The 17366-nt window shown below is 43.8% G+C and overlaps 1 protein-coding gene across 2 annotated transcripts in view; it reads right to left on the bottom strand.

The window, feature by feature from the left end:
* The window catches only part of LOC128754324 (B-cell lymphoma/leukemia 11A-like), a 35816-nt gene that overhangs the window by 17660 nt on the left and 790 nt on the right, over nucleotides 1-17366 (bottom strand). The window contains exons 1-3 of one of the 2 annotated variants that reach the window (XM_053856855.1): nucleotides 16085-16097; nucleotides 15722-16023; nucleotides 13349-13741 (exon numbers count right to left, since the gene is read on the bottom strand). In XM_053856855.1, coding sequence (XP_053712830.1) covers nucleotides 13349-13741; nucleotides 15722-15776 — 448 coding nt within the window. In that variant the 5' untranslated portion in view covers nucleotides 15777-16023; nucleotides 16085-16097. Of the gene's footprint in view, nucleotides 1-13348; nucleotides 13742-15721; nucleotides 16237-17366 lie in introns of those variants that run through there. The other variant, XM_053856854.1, reaches the window with a different exon arrangement.

Here is a 17366-nt window from a genome sequence, read left to right as displayed (position 1 = left end):
GGAGAAAAACTCCAGCGGGGATAACTTGCTGGCTGCTCTTGAGTCTGGATGCACAAGCATGTTTATGTCTAGTGATACAAGGAAAACAAGCATCAAGGTCAGAGGAGCTGGAGTCTGTCCAACAATAGATAGTCCCGTCTTAAGCTGCCGGCTTGTTTTAATATGCTGCCACAGGGGGTCATCAAGATTTAGGCGAGCTCCATGGCAGTTTCAAGGCCTCGCCACCGACTGCTGGGTGCACTTAAACTCCTGCAAGATGACTTGTCATGAAATCAAAACTCACTTCCATGGGCAAAATTAGGCTTTTTTCTTGTGTTACCCAAACTGAGAATCAGAAATGAACTTCTTAGAAACAGAAAAAATAAGGGTATAAATATACATAAACTGACTGGACACGTGTGCAGGTTGAATGTAACCAGTTTGATGGAGGTTGATAGCTAACTTAGAAAATGCAGACTGGACAGATGCCACCACCAGGAGACGAGTGGTAGCTGGGTTGACTCATTTTTGTTTGGCTCTAAAATCTCCTTTCTACCTCTGTGTGTGTGTGCCTGGTTTGTCCTCCCTTGTGGGGACCAACCTTATACCTGTGTTGGGCATCATTTGGCCACAAATCCAAGCCTCAGTTTGCGGATGAAGACGTCAAAATAACTGGGTCAGCATACTTTGGTTCAAAGTCCAGGTGAAGGTTAGCCACTCATTTTGGATGGTTAGGTTTAGGGTGAGAGTCTGAGAAGTCCCCACAAACACAGAGATACAAACATGTGTGTGTGTGGTATGAGCCGTTGACTGCAGCCAGGATCGACGCCAGCGACATTGATGCTGCTCAGGAACGGCCTCTGTTGTAAAACCCTCCACAAACTTCTCATCAGAACTATGAAACACTTGTGGTTTAATTAACAAAAGTTTCTCCGCCCGATCTGATAATTCACCCCATTAAATGACAACAATCTAATTGATTGTCTGAGTGTCCTGCTGACAGTTGACGTAAACATAATCCCGCCGCTTGGCATCTAAATATTGACCCCATTATCCAGACGTCCATGGACATCTTTAGGTCATTACCAGCCAGACAAAGACCCACCAAATGCCTGGTTTCACTGTTTGTGCCCTACTGTATTCCCCCTCCTCCCCCCACCTCCTCTTCTCCTCTTTCTGTCTTTGTGCCACGTTTTACTCAAACTCAACTTAAGTAACTCACTCAAAGAGCCATCTACTCATCTTGTGTGAAAGTGCCCATAAGGCTCCACATAAATCCCCATCCACACACACACACATGCACGTCGAGACAAATCGTCATTACGGCCGGCCCCCGCCTGAGCCACGTCCCTAAACTCTCACTTGCAAATTTCTCTTTTCGTCTTTGTATCCATCGCTGTCCATAAACACACACACACACACACACACGTACAGAACAGACACATGGCCAGAGAGAGAGCAGACTACCATCTGGGAGTGGTGGCCGGCTTTGTCTGGGGGGGTGAAAGTGCCAACACGACCCCCCTTTAGACACACACGCATAGACACATAAACCTTGCACACTATTCTCGCAACACCCCCAACCGCCCTCCCTGCCCAACCGCCCTAAGTGTGAGAGTTCTTCTCATACAATCTGCACATATACATATGCAAATTAACAGGGGGCATTATGAAAAGCGACACACTCACACGCATGCACACAAACAAGGTATTTTGTCGGCCTCAGCAGCAGGAGTCTTGCAAAAAGGACACACGTTTCTGGAAAATGGAGCAAGTTTTAGAAGGCTCCGGGAAAAAAAATGTTCGTGAAACCAGTGTCAGATATATGCAAATGGGTCGCATGCAATTACATGGAGCACATATGAACACATGTGCAGACATACAGGAAAACATGCATTATCGATGTTTGCCCTCGAGGATGCGTGTGATGAAGGGAAGTTTTTAAAAACCTACGTCATCAGCAATTATCTGGATCACATACTATAATGTTACTGGACAGGACAGTGTGTCGTAATGTGATATTTATGCCACATTATTTTCACTTGTTTACAGTTCGCTTCTTGAACTGACATTCTTTTGAGCTCAATATACTTTTCTGGAAGCTAAATATTGACCACCAACTGAACTGCGTCTCAAGTGCGTTGCCCTCTGGTGGATTCCTCCAATGGCACCTGATATAAACAAATCCTTCAGAAGGAGCCTCCATGAGTATTTTAATAGGAAAATCCGGTAAGATGTTGTGGAAACCTTGAGTAAAACAGAGTCGTAAAACAGTCAAAGTCTAAAGAGCCATTCATGTGACCGAAGACTGAGGCTACAATGGAGCACAAGACTGGTGATCTGGTTTACCAAAGCATGGCAGGTGAGTCCAGTTGGGTCAACATACTTCAGCTGGTGGATGTATTGACAATTGCTGAGCTGACACCAGATGAACTCCGTCAGCATATAGAACAGCAGGCGATGTCTGTTGTCCATATCAAATTCTGTACACTGTGAAGCCGGTCTCATGTTTGCTGTACTGTTTTCAGTACACAATAGCTGTGGAGGTGTTAAGCTCATGTTGCCCCATCAAGAGTGCACACAACCAAACACTCGTCCCTCCTCTTCTCCGCTTTACAATTGGATCCAATCCCCTCATTTTGTTCCCACGCTCCTTCACATCTGTTTTATCCTCTCTGCATTGTCCTATGCCCACAGGTTAGATGTTTGCTCTGGTTCAGGGATAACAGTAGAGAGAACGGGACAGGAGAAGTGGACAACAGGGCCTGTCCATCTGCCTCCTTTGGCCCGGCTGGGTAACCAGTCTAAACTGGTTCTGACATAGGTGAATTGGAGACTTGTCCTTTACACACCCTCCTGGACAAAGAGGAACCATGGTGGTATTCCAGCCACAGCATGCAGGTACCAGAGAAGTGTGTGTGTGAGAGAGACAGAGAGGGTAAACGTATATGTGTCCGTGTGTGCTTGCGTCTGTGTGTGCTTGTCTCCCAAGACCTTTGAGGCCTGGACCATTGCCAAGTTCATCTGTTAATGGACAGCTACTAGGAGAGCCGCCCCATCCCCCTCTCCCTCTCCTCTGTCTCCAGCAGCCATGCCTGTTCACGACCCCCCCTTAACCTCCCCAACCCCCAGCCAGGCCTGCCCAGATACAGACCCTCACTCTCCCCCTCCTTCTCCTCCTCCGTTTCTCCCTTTCTCTCTGTTCCTCTGGAAGCTATATCATTCCTTTTTGCCTCCTCCTTGCTGCCCCCAAACACTGGGCTTTTCCTATTCAAGATAAACAGAGTGCTTCAAGTTCAGGGGACACCCTGGGACCCTTTAACAAAGCCATCTATCATGCTGTCTTCCTAAGACGCCATTGACCAAAGCAGCCTCCACTGATGCCCCTGCCTTTTCTCAGCGCATGTGTGAACACACACACACACCCCAAGTCCGGACACTGTCCTACAGAGCTGCCAGCTCTCACGCTGGACACTTCCCTCTCAGCGCTACAGTACTGGTCAAGACCAACCTGACTCCGCCGTGACCCCTAACCATCTCCCCCGCCCCTTCACTACCAATGAAATAGACAAACTTTTGACACGTAGGCACTGAGCGGAGCAGAGAACACGCACGCGTAGACACATGCTGTCACTTTAACTCCACACCTCAGAGACAGACTCCACTGACCCTCAGTCCCCTGAAGTCAACTGTGGGATGATTAACCAAACTGTCAGTTCCCTAATAGTCTGGGAATAAGAGACTGACAGAGGACCTGGAAGCTGTTTATAAACACTTTAGAGAGATGGAGAGAAGGAGAGAAATGTATTTAAGAAGGTTCATGCAGCATATCATGAGCTAAATTACCCATAAAGCATTTTTGGCCTAGGAAACAGTTCACCTTTATGGAATTAGTCTCTGACAGACTGAGGCCCATAGTGTGTGATAATCTGTGCATTACTCCTCTAATCCGTTCAGGATGCCATCAAAACTGAAAGATTATGTATTATACTTTGATATTTACTTCGACACCTATTAGAACTGTCAATAAAACAACTAATCAATAAGTCAATGTCGCACATATATATATATATATATATATATATATATATATATTTTTTTTTTTTTCCCTTCCGAGTGAAGTGCATTGAAGTATAAATAGAGTTGGAGAACAAAGCCATGCGAAACATGATTAATATACGGCTAACATTTCTTCACTTTTCTGCGAGGAATTTCATGTCCACTGCCTCGAGCTGCAGAGACAAAGCAGCACAGAGCCAACGTGTCCCACTCTGACCCTTTTTTTTTCAAAGTTTTCACCGTCGTTGCGACACATGAAAAATGCATGTGCTTGTTCAGTATGTTCTCTTTCACCCAGGCCATTGTACTTAAAGGATTTCAAATTAGGTGTCAAGTTTGGATGCGTGTGTTTCAGTTTGCTGTGTCTGTATTGTTGGTACAGTTTTTGTCTGATTTCTGTCTACTTTCTGGGGGTTCCTCTTGGCAAGTAGAGCGAGACAGTGGCTTCAGCTCATACATAAAGGAGTAAGTTAGACATTTCTTTGCAGCACAAACAGACTGTCCAATCAATGACAAAGGAAGCCAATTTCCCTTATTTCCTTCCTCTCATTTTGTCTCGTCCTTAATACCTCTCCCTGACACTAAGTGGAAGCTGTGGCCCCAGAAAACTCAGCAGCTGCTGCCTGCTCAAGCCCACTGGAGAGGGGGACCGGTCTGCCGGTTTTAGAACGCTAAATTATCCATTAGATGTTATCAAGTTGTACCAGGGCGATGCCATTCTGCTAGGAGCCATCAATCTTTCATAAGTCCCAGGCACAGCATGCATTGGGATACACTTGCGGAACCTACCAACCACTCCCAGCACACCATCAGCCTCGTCCAACTCACCGGTTTGCACGCGAACTTGGACATGTACACACAGTCATGTGGACGTCCACACAGTCAACAAATACACACACTGACATAAATGCAGTCAGGTACACGTTCTTGCACTCAAGCTCAGCAGAAACAAGTGGGACGGACCATGTTTAGGGAACATCCATCTCTACAATTCTTGTTTGGTGTCTCTCATCCACCTTTAGGTCACCGCTGTTTCCTCCCTTAGCAAAAGTTTAAAGCCAGGCATCTCAATCTGCCTCCCACTTTTTTTTTTTTTCAGCTCATCTTTGCTCCCGGCTCTGGCCTGGCAGGCAGGCAGGGCAGACATGTTCTGAATGCACTCCGGTAATGGGCTAATCAAAAATGCAAAACAATTGGCAATTACCGCACGGGGCCCTAATGGTCATTAGAATTTACAACAAGGTAATGAACTGAGAGTCAGCTCAGGCCATGCATATTCATAAAGCAATCAGGCCTTTGAAGATTAAAGAAGCGCTTCAAATTTAAATGAGGGCACCAGCATGTTATCACCAAGATTCAGCATGCGAAAGTACCGGGTGCCTGGGACAGGAGGGCGTTCAGACGTGCACGCTTTCCGTGCGTGTGTTTGGTTGAGGGTCATTTTTTGTGGGGGATGCAATGCAGAATAAGTGGTCACGGCGTAAATGCGGGTCTCAGGGCTCTGCCTGCATTCTTGTGAGCAAAAAGGGAAAATTCTCGTCCAGAGTGATATGTTATTCTGTCCTTTAGGGTGAGGTGTGGAGTGAAAATTTGCAGTGTCGTGCAGATGGAGAAGCATGATCAGTATTAACAAATGGATTTGTGCCTCTCACAGCAAATAAGAAAATCCAGTCATTCATTTGAAACTATTGCTGCGAGGTCACGCTGGAGAGGTCAACACAAGACAGACAACTACTCACACCTAGAGACAGGAGCTGCTATGACAGTTTTACTGAAGTTACCAGTCGTGGTGTAACCAAACCAGGCATTTTTTGACATTTAAAATTGATCAAAAAAATCAATTTTTATTCAAAATATGCAAACATATCTTAACCTCTGACACACCCGTTGATTATTTAAAGTAAAACGTTTGAGACAGGGGGCCTTTTCTGTCCCATATCTCTTATAACAGATAAGAATGGCGAGACACAGCTGTAGGCGACCACCCACCCACGTTGAAAAAGTACAAATAGTCTCCAACACACACACACAGACATTAATGCATTATCACACCCGGCCATAGACATGTACTGTCTGGCAGGCCAGCTGCAGGACTGAGACAGATAGTCGAGGAAGAAACATAAAGACAGATAGTGGCAGGTATCAGCGGGTTCACACTAACATGACACCCTCGGCTCTGCGATGGCCTTAAGAGTTTGCCGTGGGTGTGAAGAAGACAAAGCAACGGTGCTGCACGTCCTTAAACGCAGCCGCCACAATAGGAACAGCAAGAGCTGGTACGGTGATAACAATATGGATATTTATACAACAGTTTGTAAGCATGGATATTCCAGAAGAGTGGAGATGATATCATGCTACAATATTGTTCTCCTGCCAGCCAAAATGACATGAGATCCAGCCATTATCATAACAACACAACTGTGGATACACTAGGAGCTTGTTTTTAAGCAATAAAACATGACAATATTGTGGCAAAGTAGATTGGACATCAATGCTGTGTTGCGGAAATGACATTCACTAGGGTTTTTTCTGCACAGACCAACGGGTCGATACTGATTTTTGCTGAATTTAACATCCCTTTTTTCTTTTTTTTAAAAAGAAAATCAATTTAATAACTTGGTATAAAACAGAATCACACAAGTCAATGTTTTCCGATTAAAAACTAAACAGGCAACTTTCTAATCCAAGAAGTGAGATGTTCTCAAATATCTATAATAAGCAAACAATTATCTGATTGATATAATGAATGAGCTGAAATGTTCTTTTTGTTCAAAGTCATTTGTTGAATACTGATATGGTTGTCTTTATAAATAGAACCATTTCTTTCTTGTCACCTGACAAGCGGCTCCTTTTTTCATCTACCACATGTCTGACCGAGCTAAACAATCACTCACTATCAACACTGGCACATGGACCGAGAGGTACTTTGAGGAAATATGGCAGGAAAAATCTAAGATTAGCCTGGATAGTCTCCTGATAACGCTTCTATCTTGTGGTTTGCGAGCGTGTCTGGTCAAATTTTAGGAGCTAATTCTGTTAGCAAATTTGACTACACAATTCTTCTCTTCACGTTCCTCACAGAGTAACTGTCCCTGACTGTGTTGCTTCCAGGAACAAGTTGGTTAATATTTTGGCACTTGAATTGAAAATAGGATTTTTGTAAAGCTGCTAAAAATCGTGAGGACCCCACAATGCATTGCATGCAAATTCCTATATTCACAGCTCAATATGATCAACTGGGCCTTGTGTTTCCTACAAAGAATAAAGTGAAGAGGCTTTTTTTCCCAAAATACCTTAGAAAAAATAATGATACATAAATTTAAAGGGATTACGCACATGATTTTTTTGTTACTATTTTGTGCACCTTTATTAAAACAGAAACTCAGAAGTCTCCCTCAGCATCTGCCACTCCTAACGGCGCAGCTGTATGTAACACTCTCTCCCTTCTGTGTCTCTCTTCCGTCTAAAAATAAAGTCATTAACCTGCAGGTGGTGAAGCCAGCGCTGCATGACAGGCACCGACGCTGTCAGGTGCCCTCTGACCCTGAGATGTGACTCCCAGCTACACTATTGACAGGACAACGGCATGACAGACCTATTTCTGAGTTTTATTTCGTGGAACGCTGGTGTGAAACAAACAAGGCTGCGCGTGTTGTGCGCTTCCTTTTAACAGTAGGTGGAAGAGGTGTGCCTGTGAGTCAAATGTGTGTGTCACAAGTGTAAAAGTGAGAACACTGAGAGAGATTTAAGAAGCGCACACGCTTTAATGTTGCTAAAACCCATTTTCAACCGACACTGCAGGGATGTGAGCGAGAGACGGAGCGAAGAAGAGGAGGGAGAGAGGGGGGACAGATAGACAAGGGGGGAAATAAGGATCATATGTTTCTGACATATCTCATCAACTCACAACAGATCACGGGCCCTCTGCCACAACACACAAAAACAGGTTGATGGGAGTGAATTTACAATGAACGTGTGTGTGGAAGTTCTTAAAACAGGTGTGTTGCTGTGTACATCCCAGAGTGTTTTGAAAATTCTGTGGCTTTTAGTAACACATTTGTCTTCGCCGCATTCTTCAACTAGCCTCCACCTGAATGGCCTCAGGCAGAGGTACCAAGGTTGTTAGAAGACAAACAGACACACGGGGAGTCCGACCAAGAGCCGGGAGGAGAGCGCACACACGCACTTTATTGCATAGCCCTGCCATAACTACACTCAGTTTCCCACTGCCTGTCAGCTACAAAATCACAAAACCTGCTTCCAAAATCCTCAAAACAGCACTTAAACACACTAATGCACCGCCCTCACCTCTTTCTTTGCACACACCGTCAGCCCAGCCCATCCCTCAGGGGCCAATACTCGGTGCCAAGTCTGGCCTGGCATGGTCCACAGAGGGGTGTCCTCAGGCGGGGCTTGCCAAGTCAAAGACTCTTTCATGTTCAGTCTGTACACCGGGGTAGTAAAGCTTTAACAAACAGACCCACCGACACACACACACACTGAAAGCTATAAAGAGTTTAAGTGGCGAGACGCATGCGACTACAAAAAGTTGAACACATATGCACATGCATGAGCCCAACCCCACGTCCTCACTCCGGATGTAAACATGGACTTCGCTTGAATGCGAGCGGAGTCACTCTTACTTAACGCAGCAACAATAGACTGACAAATCACCAGCGACAGCGTTTTTTGGGCGCTAAGAGCTTGGCTCCAAAAGACAAGGATGTCCTGTATGAAAAATTCATCTCAAAACCCATTCTTCTTCACCGCCATTAAAACTCCAGTGGCGGATATCTTCCAACATATGAGCCATAGCATCAGAAAACAATTAAAGTCGCAGGAAATATAAAGCCCGATGACAACAGATGAGTGGCTTTCAGCGTCAATTAAAGTAATCCCAAACTCACATGAAGAAGACATCAACACAGAGGAGTCTCTTCAAACCCCCCCGCCCCCACTCGCACACGCCTCACACGCTGCCCGGCGCCACTGTCTGATTGATACCCGTGCATATGCGTATGCTCATGAAGTACGAGGGGGCTGGTGGCCTGGAGAAAGGTGGCACAGTGCCAACACAGAGCCTAGTTAAATACCTTTGTTTCCACAACCAGCACGGACGAACGGGGCCGACAATCTGTTTCGGGGGGCCTGCTGCAAAAAGCACTGCCTAGCTGCTTGGAATAAGGGGAGAGGTGGCTGCCATTATTAACTCAGTATTGATTATTCGATTGTAAGTCCGGGATACAATGGAAGCGGCGCACAGGAGAGTCAGAGTCAGTGGCTCCAGCTGTTTATTTAGACAACCTACAGGAAATAAATCTACAGGGTTCAGCGATGGTGGAATTTTACTATTTGATTTAATGTATGTTCAAACCCCAAGTTCAATAGAACATTTTAACAGCCTATAACGTATTGATTACTCAAATGAATGATACATTTATTGTGTAATAAATAATACATATTTAAGAAATAGTGGCCTTAAAATGTATTTTGAAATGAGGATTTGCATGGAAGTCAAGTAAAGATGCAGAGATGTAAGCTGCACGTTGTGGTCAAGAGTGTGACATCATCTGCACTTGTATTCAACTTTAAAAAATTGATAGCTTGGGACCTGAGTGATACAAGATATGCTTCACTGGTTTCTCACACTGGAGTCTAACAAGAGACGGGCAGCAGAGCAACATGACTGACTCCACAAAAAAAAAAAAAAAACAATAAAATGCAATAAGACGGATCAACTTTCAAGTTTCAGACGTATAACACTGTAACCATAACAGTGGCTGTTGTACAAGCAGGCACTAAACTGGTAAACATCCTCATAGAAAAATTGATGTAAACAAAATAGCAGTGATTGACACAGAGTCCAATGCAGAATCAGCACAATACTAACATCACAGCGGTGATTCTGTTTTCAAAATAAATCCACTTTCACACTCCACTGTAGAGAGTTCGTGTGAGAAACCGTCATCTGCTTGGTTTCTGGGCCATCCGTAATCTGGAGACAAGCAACGTTGTCCCTTTGCATATCTTAAATTATTTATCATGCAAATGATGGCACGCAGGCTGTTCGGCCCTCTTGTAATGGCCCAGGGCTCCAGACTGCAGACCCCAGCTGCAGCCATGAGACTCTCAGACGTCCTCAGCTGTCCCGCGGAGGGGCACGGCACCATCTCCCCCACAATCGACTGGCCATCGCCATCACCCCGTTTATGAAGAACAAAAAAATTGCCAATGTCCATGCATCTGTACCAAATTACAACGGCAGAGTGGGGGAGGGCTGGGGGTCATATTTACTTAATGCCGTGTACTAATGAACAACATTCCCAGGAGAATAGACCATCAATGCGCGCATCATTTTTGGTCTCCTACTGGGGCGACGCAGCAGCAGCTAGCATATGGAACAGGGTGGTACATTGGCACTGCCAGTCTCTATCCATCAATCTTGGATCCAGAAGACAGAAGTGGGAGGAGTCTGCCTGTCTCACACAGATGTGATTTATGTGGGCGATCAAAACATCTCCCTGCGACAAATAACCATCCTCACATGGGAATATATATTTTGTAAAAGACATTAAGTATATTTAAGTAAATAAAATAAATAGTGAACCACCGAATGCCAGTACGCTAAGAGAGTATTGCATTTCGAAAATAAAGCCCTCAGTGTCTTTTCTCCAAATGCAAGGACATCTTTTTTGTACGTCCTTCACTCTCGTTTGTTTGACCCTCTGCATAACGCCACATCGATGCCCATTCATAATGTAGCTTTGGAGGTTGCAACTAAATTAAGGCCATTTTTCCTTGATATTTAGCTAAAGACTGAGGAACCTTCTGACCCTCAGCTTCTGGATAATCTCCGCCAACTTTAAAGCGGCGACGTAAAGCTCCCGTCGGTACACATTAGGAATCATCATCTCCGTGTTGACATCAAGCTGAGCCGGGTTGTAGAACATGGCACGCAGCATATGGAGAACAGGGTGGTGTGCTGGCACCTCTACCCAAAATCCATCACTCATAATTACATCCATAAATACTGCAGTTGATTTAAACAGCTGACCTGAGTTGCCGCGAAACATTGCCATCATTAATACAAAATCTTAACAGGGTGCAGCAGATCTCTAATGGAAATCTATTAGTCATGAAAGGGTCATCTGAAGCGAACAATATTAGCGACTGTAAGAAATCATGTGGACTTGGCTGCATGATGATATAAATGAGCAAATGAGAGACCACTGGAACAGCTGACAGGGCCGAAAGGCATTCTAGGCTAATACGTGTGTGTGCTTACGTTCAATCATGGGGCAGATGTTTCACAAACGGCACACTAATGAACAGTGGTCATTCAGTATGGTAATGGCCAGCTCACTGATAACAGCGCACTATCAGCTCAGCCATCTGCAAAGCTGTAGCACAACCCAGCACCACAGTATCACAAACAAAACCACTTCCTTTTGCCCATTTAGTCCCAATTGGCTGGAAATCGAAAGAAATTAATCTGGCACTTTAACTTACGGTTATACAGTCGACAGAAATTTATTTTTTCTGATACCTAAACTAGAGGCTTGTGTGGATATAAGGGATTAAATTATAAAGGATTAAAAAAAGGTTGAGCTACTTGAGGAGCGAATTTGGAGGCGTTCATCTGTCTCTCCACCTCATACATTGACATCAAGCTTTGGTTTGTCATTGTTGTTATTGTTGTTTAGAGAGGGAGCCATCTTTGTTTTTCAGTTCATCCTTTTAAAAGGGGTGTCTAGTCTACAACAAGATACTTTCCCAAATGTGAAGAGCGATTTGTGACTATCACCACACGTGTAGCAATATTTTTAACACTTCCCTTGTTGTTTATTTGAGAGTCATTGTTGGGTCTCATAATGTGGTACATATGCTGGTGATTCAGAGTCATCTCAGCATTCATCAAGTTGCTAAAATACTTTTCTTCATCCGCGGCTTTCCAGACAGATGAATCAATAGAGTTTCAGGGCAACATTCATTTGAAGCACACCAGGTCAGACTGCAGCCTCATACACTTGTCCCCCGTGCTATAAAGCGGTATGCTATTTTCGATGGATAATAATATGCGGCTTATTTATTTAGCACGTGGCTCCTTTTATTGAAACAGATGCTCCATCTCTGTCAGTGAAGTAACATTAGTGTCACAGCACTACGACTTAAACAACGCATTCCAGCTCCAGTGACCGACAAAAGAGGTAATTAATCGCTCAAGTCAAGAAAAAAAACACTGACAATTAGTGGCAGCGGGGCTCTTCAAATAAATATTAGCAGGGGATAATTACGTTCTCTGTAACGTTCCTGGATCACAGTTTGCAGGGAGAATTATGGGCCTGTAATAAGGTAGGATGGCAGTGAAGGCCACAGGAACCGAACACATCTGTGACGGCGCCATTCCGAAAATCGGTTTCTTTGTTTGAGTGTTTCAATTTCTAAAACATACTTCTCTTTCTCGCAATGGAGGTTGAGCACAGCTGGTTGTTGTGTGAGAGAGATAGGCTCATCAGAGGCTGAGCACCTTTTCTAATTGAGCTTGAAGTGAAGTTTCCAGTCTGTACAACACAATGCAGAATACTAATGATACAACTGACCAATTAGGTTATCAGCAACTTTTGTATGGGAACACCATGCTATGTTATTTAACAAATGGGTGAATAGTAAATGCAAATTTCAGCCACTAAATTGCAATTCATCTTTCATCATTTAAAAACAGCGTCGTACCGTCAGTCGTGTACTTCGATGAGCGGCTGCTCTTTTCACGCCATCACATCCACTTTGCATTTACTCTTCTAATCTAATATTGATAAGGACGCCTTTAACATGTACATTTAATTATTCGTAAATACACTTAAGGGGCGCTTAATTCCCAAGAGGTTGTTGCATTAATATGCAACAGCATGAATTTGTATATTCATTTCTACATGCTGCCATCATCGGCACTGATTTGATGCTGAAAGCTGATCCAAAATCTACATAAAAACGATTCAGACTTTATGGGGTACAAGTGGAGACGTGTGACACCAACGCAGATGTGTGACATGATGGAGACTTTCTGGTACAGACTGAGAGAGGGTCTTCCGTTTTAAAAGCAGCGGTTAGGTACAGTGTATTTTCCCCTTTCACCACAGATGCATCAAGTTTTTGTTCCCCTTTGTGACTGACTTCATCTGAACCTGCAAAAGTGTGACCCACTCCGCATCTTCACTTCCTCTCAGAGAAAATACTCACTTCACACTTTTGCGTCTCTATAGTTTGTTTTGGCACGCAGCCATGTATGCGCCCTCGACTGCAGTGTTTTTACCTGTGATGTTCTCCTGCTTGGGGATTATTCCTTGCAACGGAGCAGATAAACAATCCTCGTCATACGGCGACACTTGAACGGCCACCTCTACGGGGTGAGAGGTCCTTCGTGGGTGCTGAAGGGGGGTCCGTGAGTGCGAGGAGGACGTTGAGAGAGGCGAGGCCAGTGGGGACGAAGGTGGACGGTCCAAAGGTTTGTCCAGGCAAAGGCTGGCATGACACTGCCTCCGTTTGTGTTCGATGAACAGTAGGATGTCACCCAAGGGAAAGCGGGTGTGACACTGTCCGCAGGTCAGAAGGTCCTGGTCCCCTTTCAGGGGCTCACCCTGCGCTACACCCAGCCTGGGGGAGTCCTGAGAGTCCTCTCCTGGTAAAACACCTGACAGCGGCTCAGCTGGAGGAGAGGAAACAGCAAAGTTAGACACAGTTGAGAGGAATTCTGGAGGGCAGGTGTTGTTATGATGTCCTCTCATGGGATTGGCTGGTTGAGCACAAAATGATCGACAAGTTCAGTTATATCACGAATATTAGCTGGATATTTTTAAGTGAAAAAGTAAGAAGAAGCAATAGGAAGCAATAAAACAACAACAAAGACATATATTGAGCTGGAACGTGAAGCACACAAGTCACTTCGACAAGGGCTGACATGTTCAGCTAGCAGGCAACAGCCCAACGATTAAGTTGCTTGACCCTCTTTATTGTGCTGCCAATCTCGCTTTTTAATGAACCTAACACCTCTGAGGATCAAAAAATAGATTCTAATTTGAGTTCAAGATGATTGGACCCCATTTCGTTAAAAGTGCTGGGATCTTATGAACCAAGGTTAGACATTGAGGGGTTGGATGTGGAGTAGGTCCCTGAAGTACTTGCAGAGAGAGAGAGAGAGAATGTGTGCGTGTGTGTGTGTGAGGGAGAGAGAGTGAGAGAGAGCTTTAAAAGAAGTCATGCTGCCACATGGTAAACGTCATTGGACGTCTCGACTGGGATGTTGAGATAAGTTGTGATGAATTCTCGTGGCTTTAATTCCTTGTCGGGTCAGACGAGAAGGTGTGAAGGGACTATGCAAGATAGGCCCAGTTACCTGGATGTTCAGCTGCATTAAAGATGAGGGAATTCTTCCCGCTCCGACAGAAGCTTATCTTAACCAGCTTATGCCACGCACCCTGCCGAAGAGTGTGACCACGAGTTGGCCACAAAGATTTTCTTCAAACCAAGTAATCTCATTTTGATGCAGAGCGACTGCAATGTGAAGAACTTTGAAAACGGCAAATATAATCTTGTTTTTCCTCCTTCCTTAGACATCAAACTGCCGGGGCTGAAAGTGGTTTAGGTGTTAAATCAGGAGTGGATATTGCAATTAAAAAGAAAAAAAAAACATTTAGGCTGCTTTGTTTCTTGTTTTGCAGCATTATTTCTTACAGAGCAGAACAAGGTTTATTTATTTTTAGTAAATAATTAGTAAATAAACAAGTTGACTTGAGACATTTTTGCTTAAAAATCATAAATTATCTGAGTAAAGTAGTGTATATTGCAATTGTATAGACAAGCATTAGCGTATGAATGTCACAATAAATAAATTAATGATTGCACATACCATACATATGCATTCTCTTGTACTAAAACAATTTTTTTTTTTGTTTTGTTTTAAATATTTTACATGAATCAAAACAGAAGGGAGTATCTTCTAGTATTTTCACAATTACTAACGTGTGATTCTTGCAATAATTACGCTTCACATTAATATTGCTGACATGACTTGGAAGAAGACCAAGTTCAAGTTCAATAGTGGCCCACAAGACGACAATCAAACTGCGCCCCCTACTGGCAGAGTCGCGTCAGGACCAGCCCATTAAAGAAGCCATGAAGTGCGAGAATATACTTGGTTTCTCAATGAAGAAAACAAGAGGTCTATTTCAAATGCAGCGAGTTGTGACTTGATCCCAGAATTATAGGCTTGTAATCCCTTATAGTATAAGCAACGCGTGATGACGGAACAACCTGACAAAACACCGGTCAATAAAGGGTAATTATTGAAGTCGAGCCCTGACATTTTGTTCCGCAAATGTTTTCAATGATGATCTTTACAAACCATTAGGAGGGGGATAAAGCTATCAGTTGCCCTTGCCAAAGTGAAGGCGCTAGAAATGACCGGAAAACTTGAGAAAGCGCCGAGCTCGAGGGTCTCCGGCCACCAGTCCCGCGATAGTCCAGTAAAGGCAACACAAGTGCGCTTGTCAAGTTTGCTTCTGTTCCGGCATTTAAGAATGACACGCGTTATATTTCGGTTCATCCGGGGTTGAAAGTCCCGCTGCTTTTAAAGTTCTCCCCAGTGTCGCCATGTCGCGTGTTAAATAGCAATAGCCGGTTTACTTACGTGAAAACTCCCGTGTGCTCAAATGCTGGGGTTTGCCCTGCTTGCGGCGAGACATGTTGGTTCAGAGTGGGCTCTTCACATTGGGAAATCCTCTGCGAACAAGTCCGAGTGGAATATCTTCATTGATCCTTCTGGCATCCGACAGCAACAACAACGAGAGCTTGCTCCGATCAACGACAAGCGGCAGGCTGGGAGAAGAAGACGCGCCGGTCACACGGAACGAGACGCTGCGCGCTCTGCGGAGCTCCTCATGACTTGTTCGCCAGAAGAGAGTGATGGGGGTCCGGAGTGCCCCCCCTGAGCTGCAAGTTCAAGTGCGGACGTGACGTTCCTGCGAACTTGAACGTCAGGAGATGGACGTACCGAGACATAGAAGACGTGGGCAGGGCGAAGGCGGCCAGTGGGAGGGGGGGCCAGCCATCATAAACACCAATGGACACTCATTGTGGAGACTACCTATGGACGGGAGAGACCCTGAAGACACCAATGGACGGAGGGGGAGCGAGGGGGCGGGGCTAAGAGCGAGAGGGATCCAGAAAGAGAGAGAGCGTGTGAACTGACGTTCTGATGTTGAGCAGCTGAGACCATCAGCCTTCATGTCTTAAATTAACACTTCATTCTATTTTTAGTTTATATAAATACATATATAACTCTAGAAATAGATTTAAAGTCAATGTTTATTTATACGGATGATAAATTCGTTTATGCAAGTGTAAGTACATAAGCACAAGTAATTACCGAGAGGAACTTTGAATGGCCCTTCTTCAGGTGCTGAGGTAGTCACCTGCTGTCTCCTCAGTGACTGCTATGACTTCATTCAATACCCTCTACTATTTTTTTTGCTGTACTTACAACCCTATTAATTATGTGAAGGCGACATAAATATCTTAAAAAGAAATTCCACAATGCAGTGAAATATTGTGATTTACAGAGTATAATACTAATAAATAATATATAATAAACAAAACTAGAATTAACTTTTCACTAGAAAGTAGCATGCAGCAACATAAATAATTTCTTGCCCCAATAAAGGTTTGGATAAGAGTTGGAGGAACCATGTTGCTGGTGACTCATTAAGATTAAATGTGCAAATTTAAACTTGTGTGAAATGCTGTTGTATGCCCCTTTCTACTACTGCGTGTAACACTTTCACTTATTCAATTCAATTATTTTTAAAACAATGTAACACTTTAACATGAATTTCATTGCAAGAAAATATTTACAGCAGCTGAACCTATTAAAATTGCAACTGTGATTTTACTGTTTAGACTTAAAGCCATTTTTTAACAGTAATTCATATGTTGTGTTTATAATAACCCAAAACGTGATCAATCAAAGAAAAAAAAAATACTAGAATATGAATAATTAAATTTAAAAAAAGTTCATTTCTTTCTGAAACCATTTTTTTTAATGATTTTTTTTTTCAGAATCATAGGGATGTTTGCTTGGAGCAAATGAGCTCAGCAAAGTAGTGTTTTTCTGAGCCCAATAGATGGCGCTCTCTATAACGAATCGCTTATCAAACTTTCACTTTCCATTGACACAATAACTTAAAGTTAGAGGGTAAAGTTAGATATTTATTAAATTATAAACTAAACGGTAGAAACAAAAGGTAGAAATAGCAGCAAAATGATAAAATTGGTAT

Source organism: Synchiropus splendidus, chromosome 2 (genome assembly GCF_027744825.2).
Source record: "Synchiropus splendidus isolate RoL2022-P1 chromosome 2, RoL_Sspl_1.0, whole genome shotgun sequence".
Classification (NCBI taxonomy): Eukaryota; Metazoa; Chordata; class Actinopteri; order Syngnathiformes; family Callionymidae; genus Synchiropus; species Synchiropus splendidus.
This window is presented reverse-complemented; position numbering and strand designations above follow the sequence as displayed.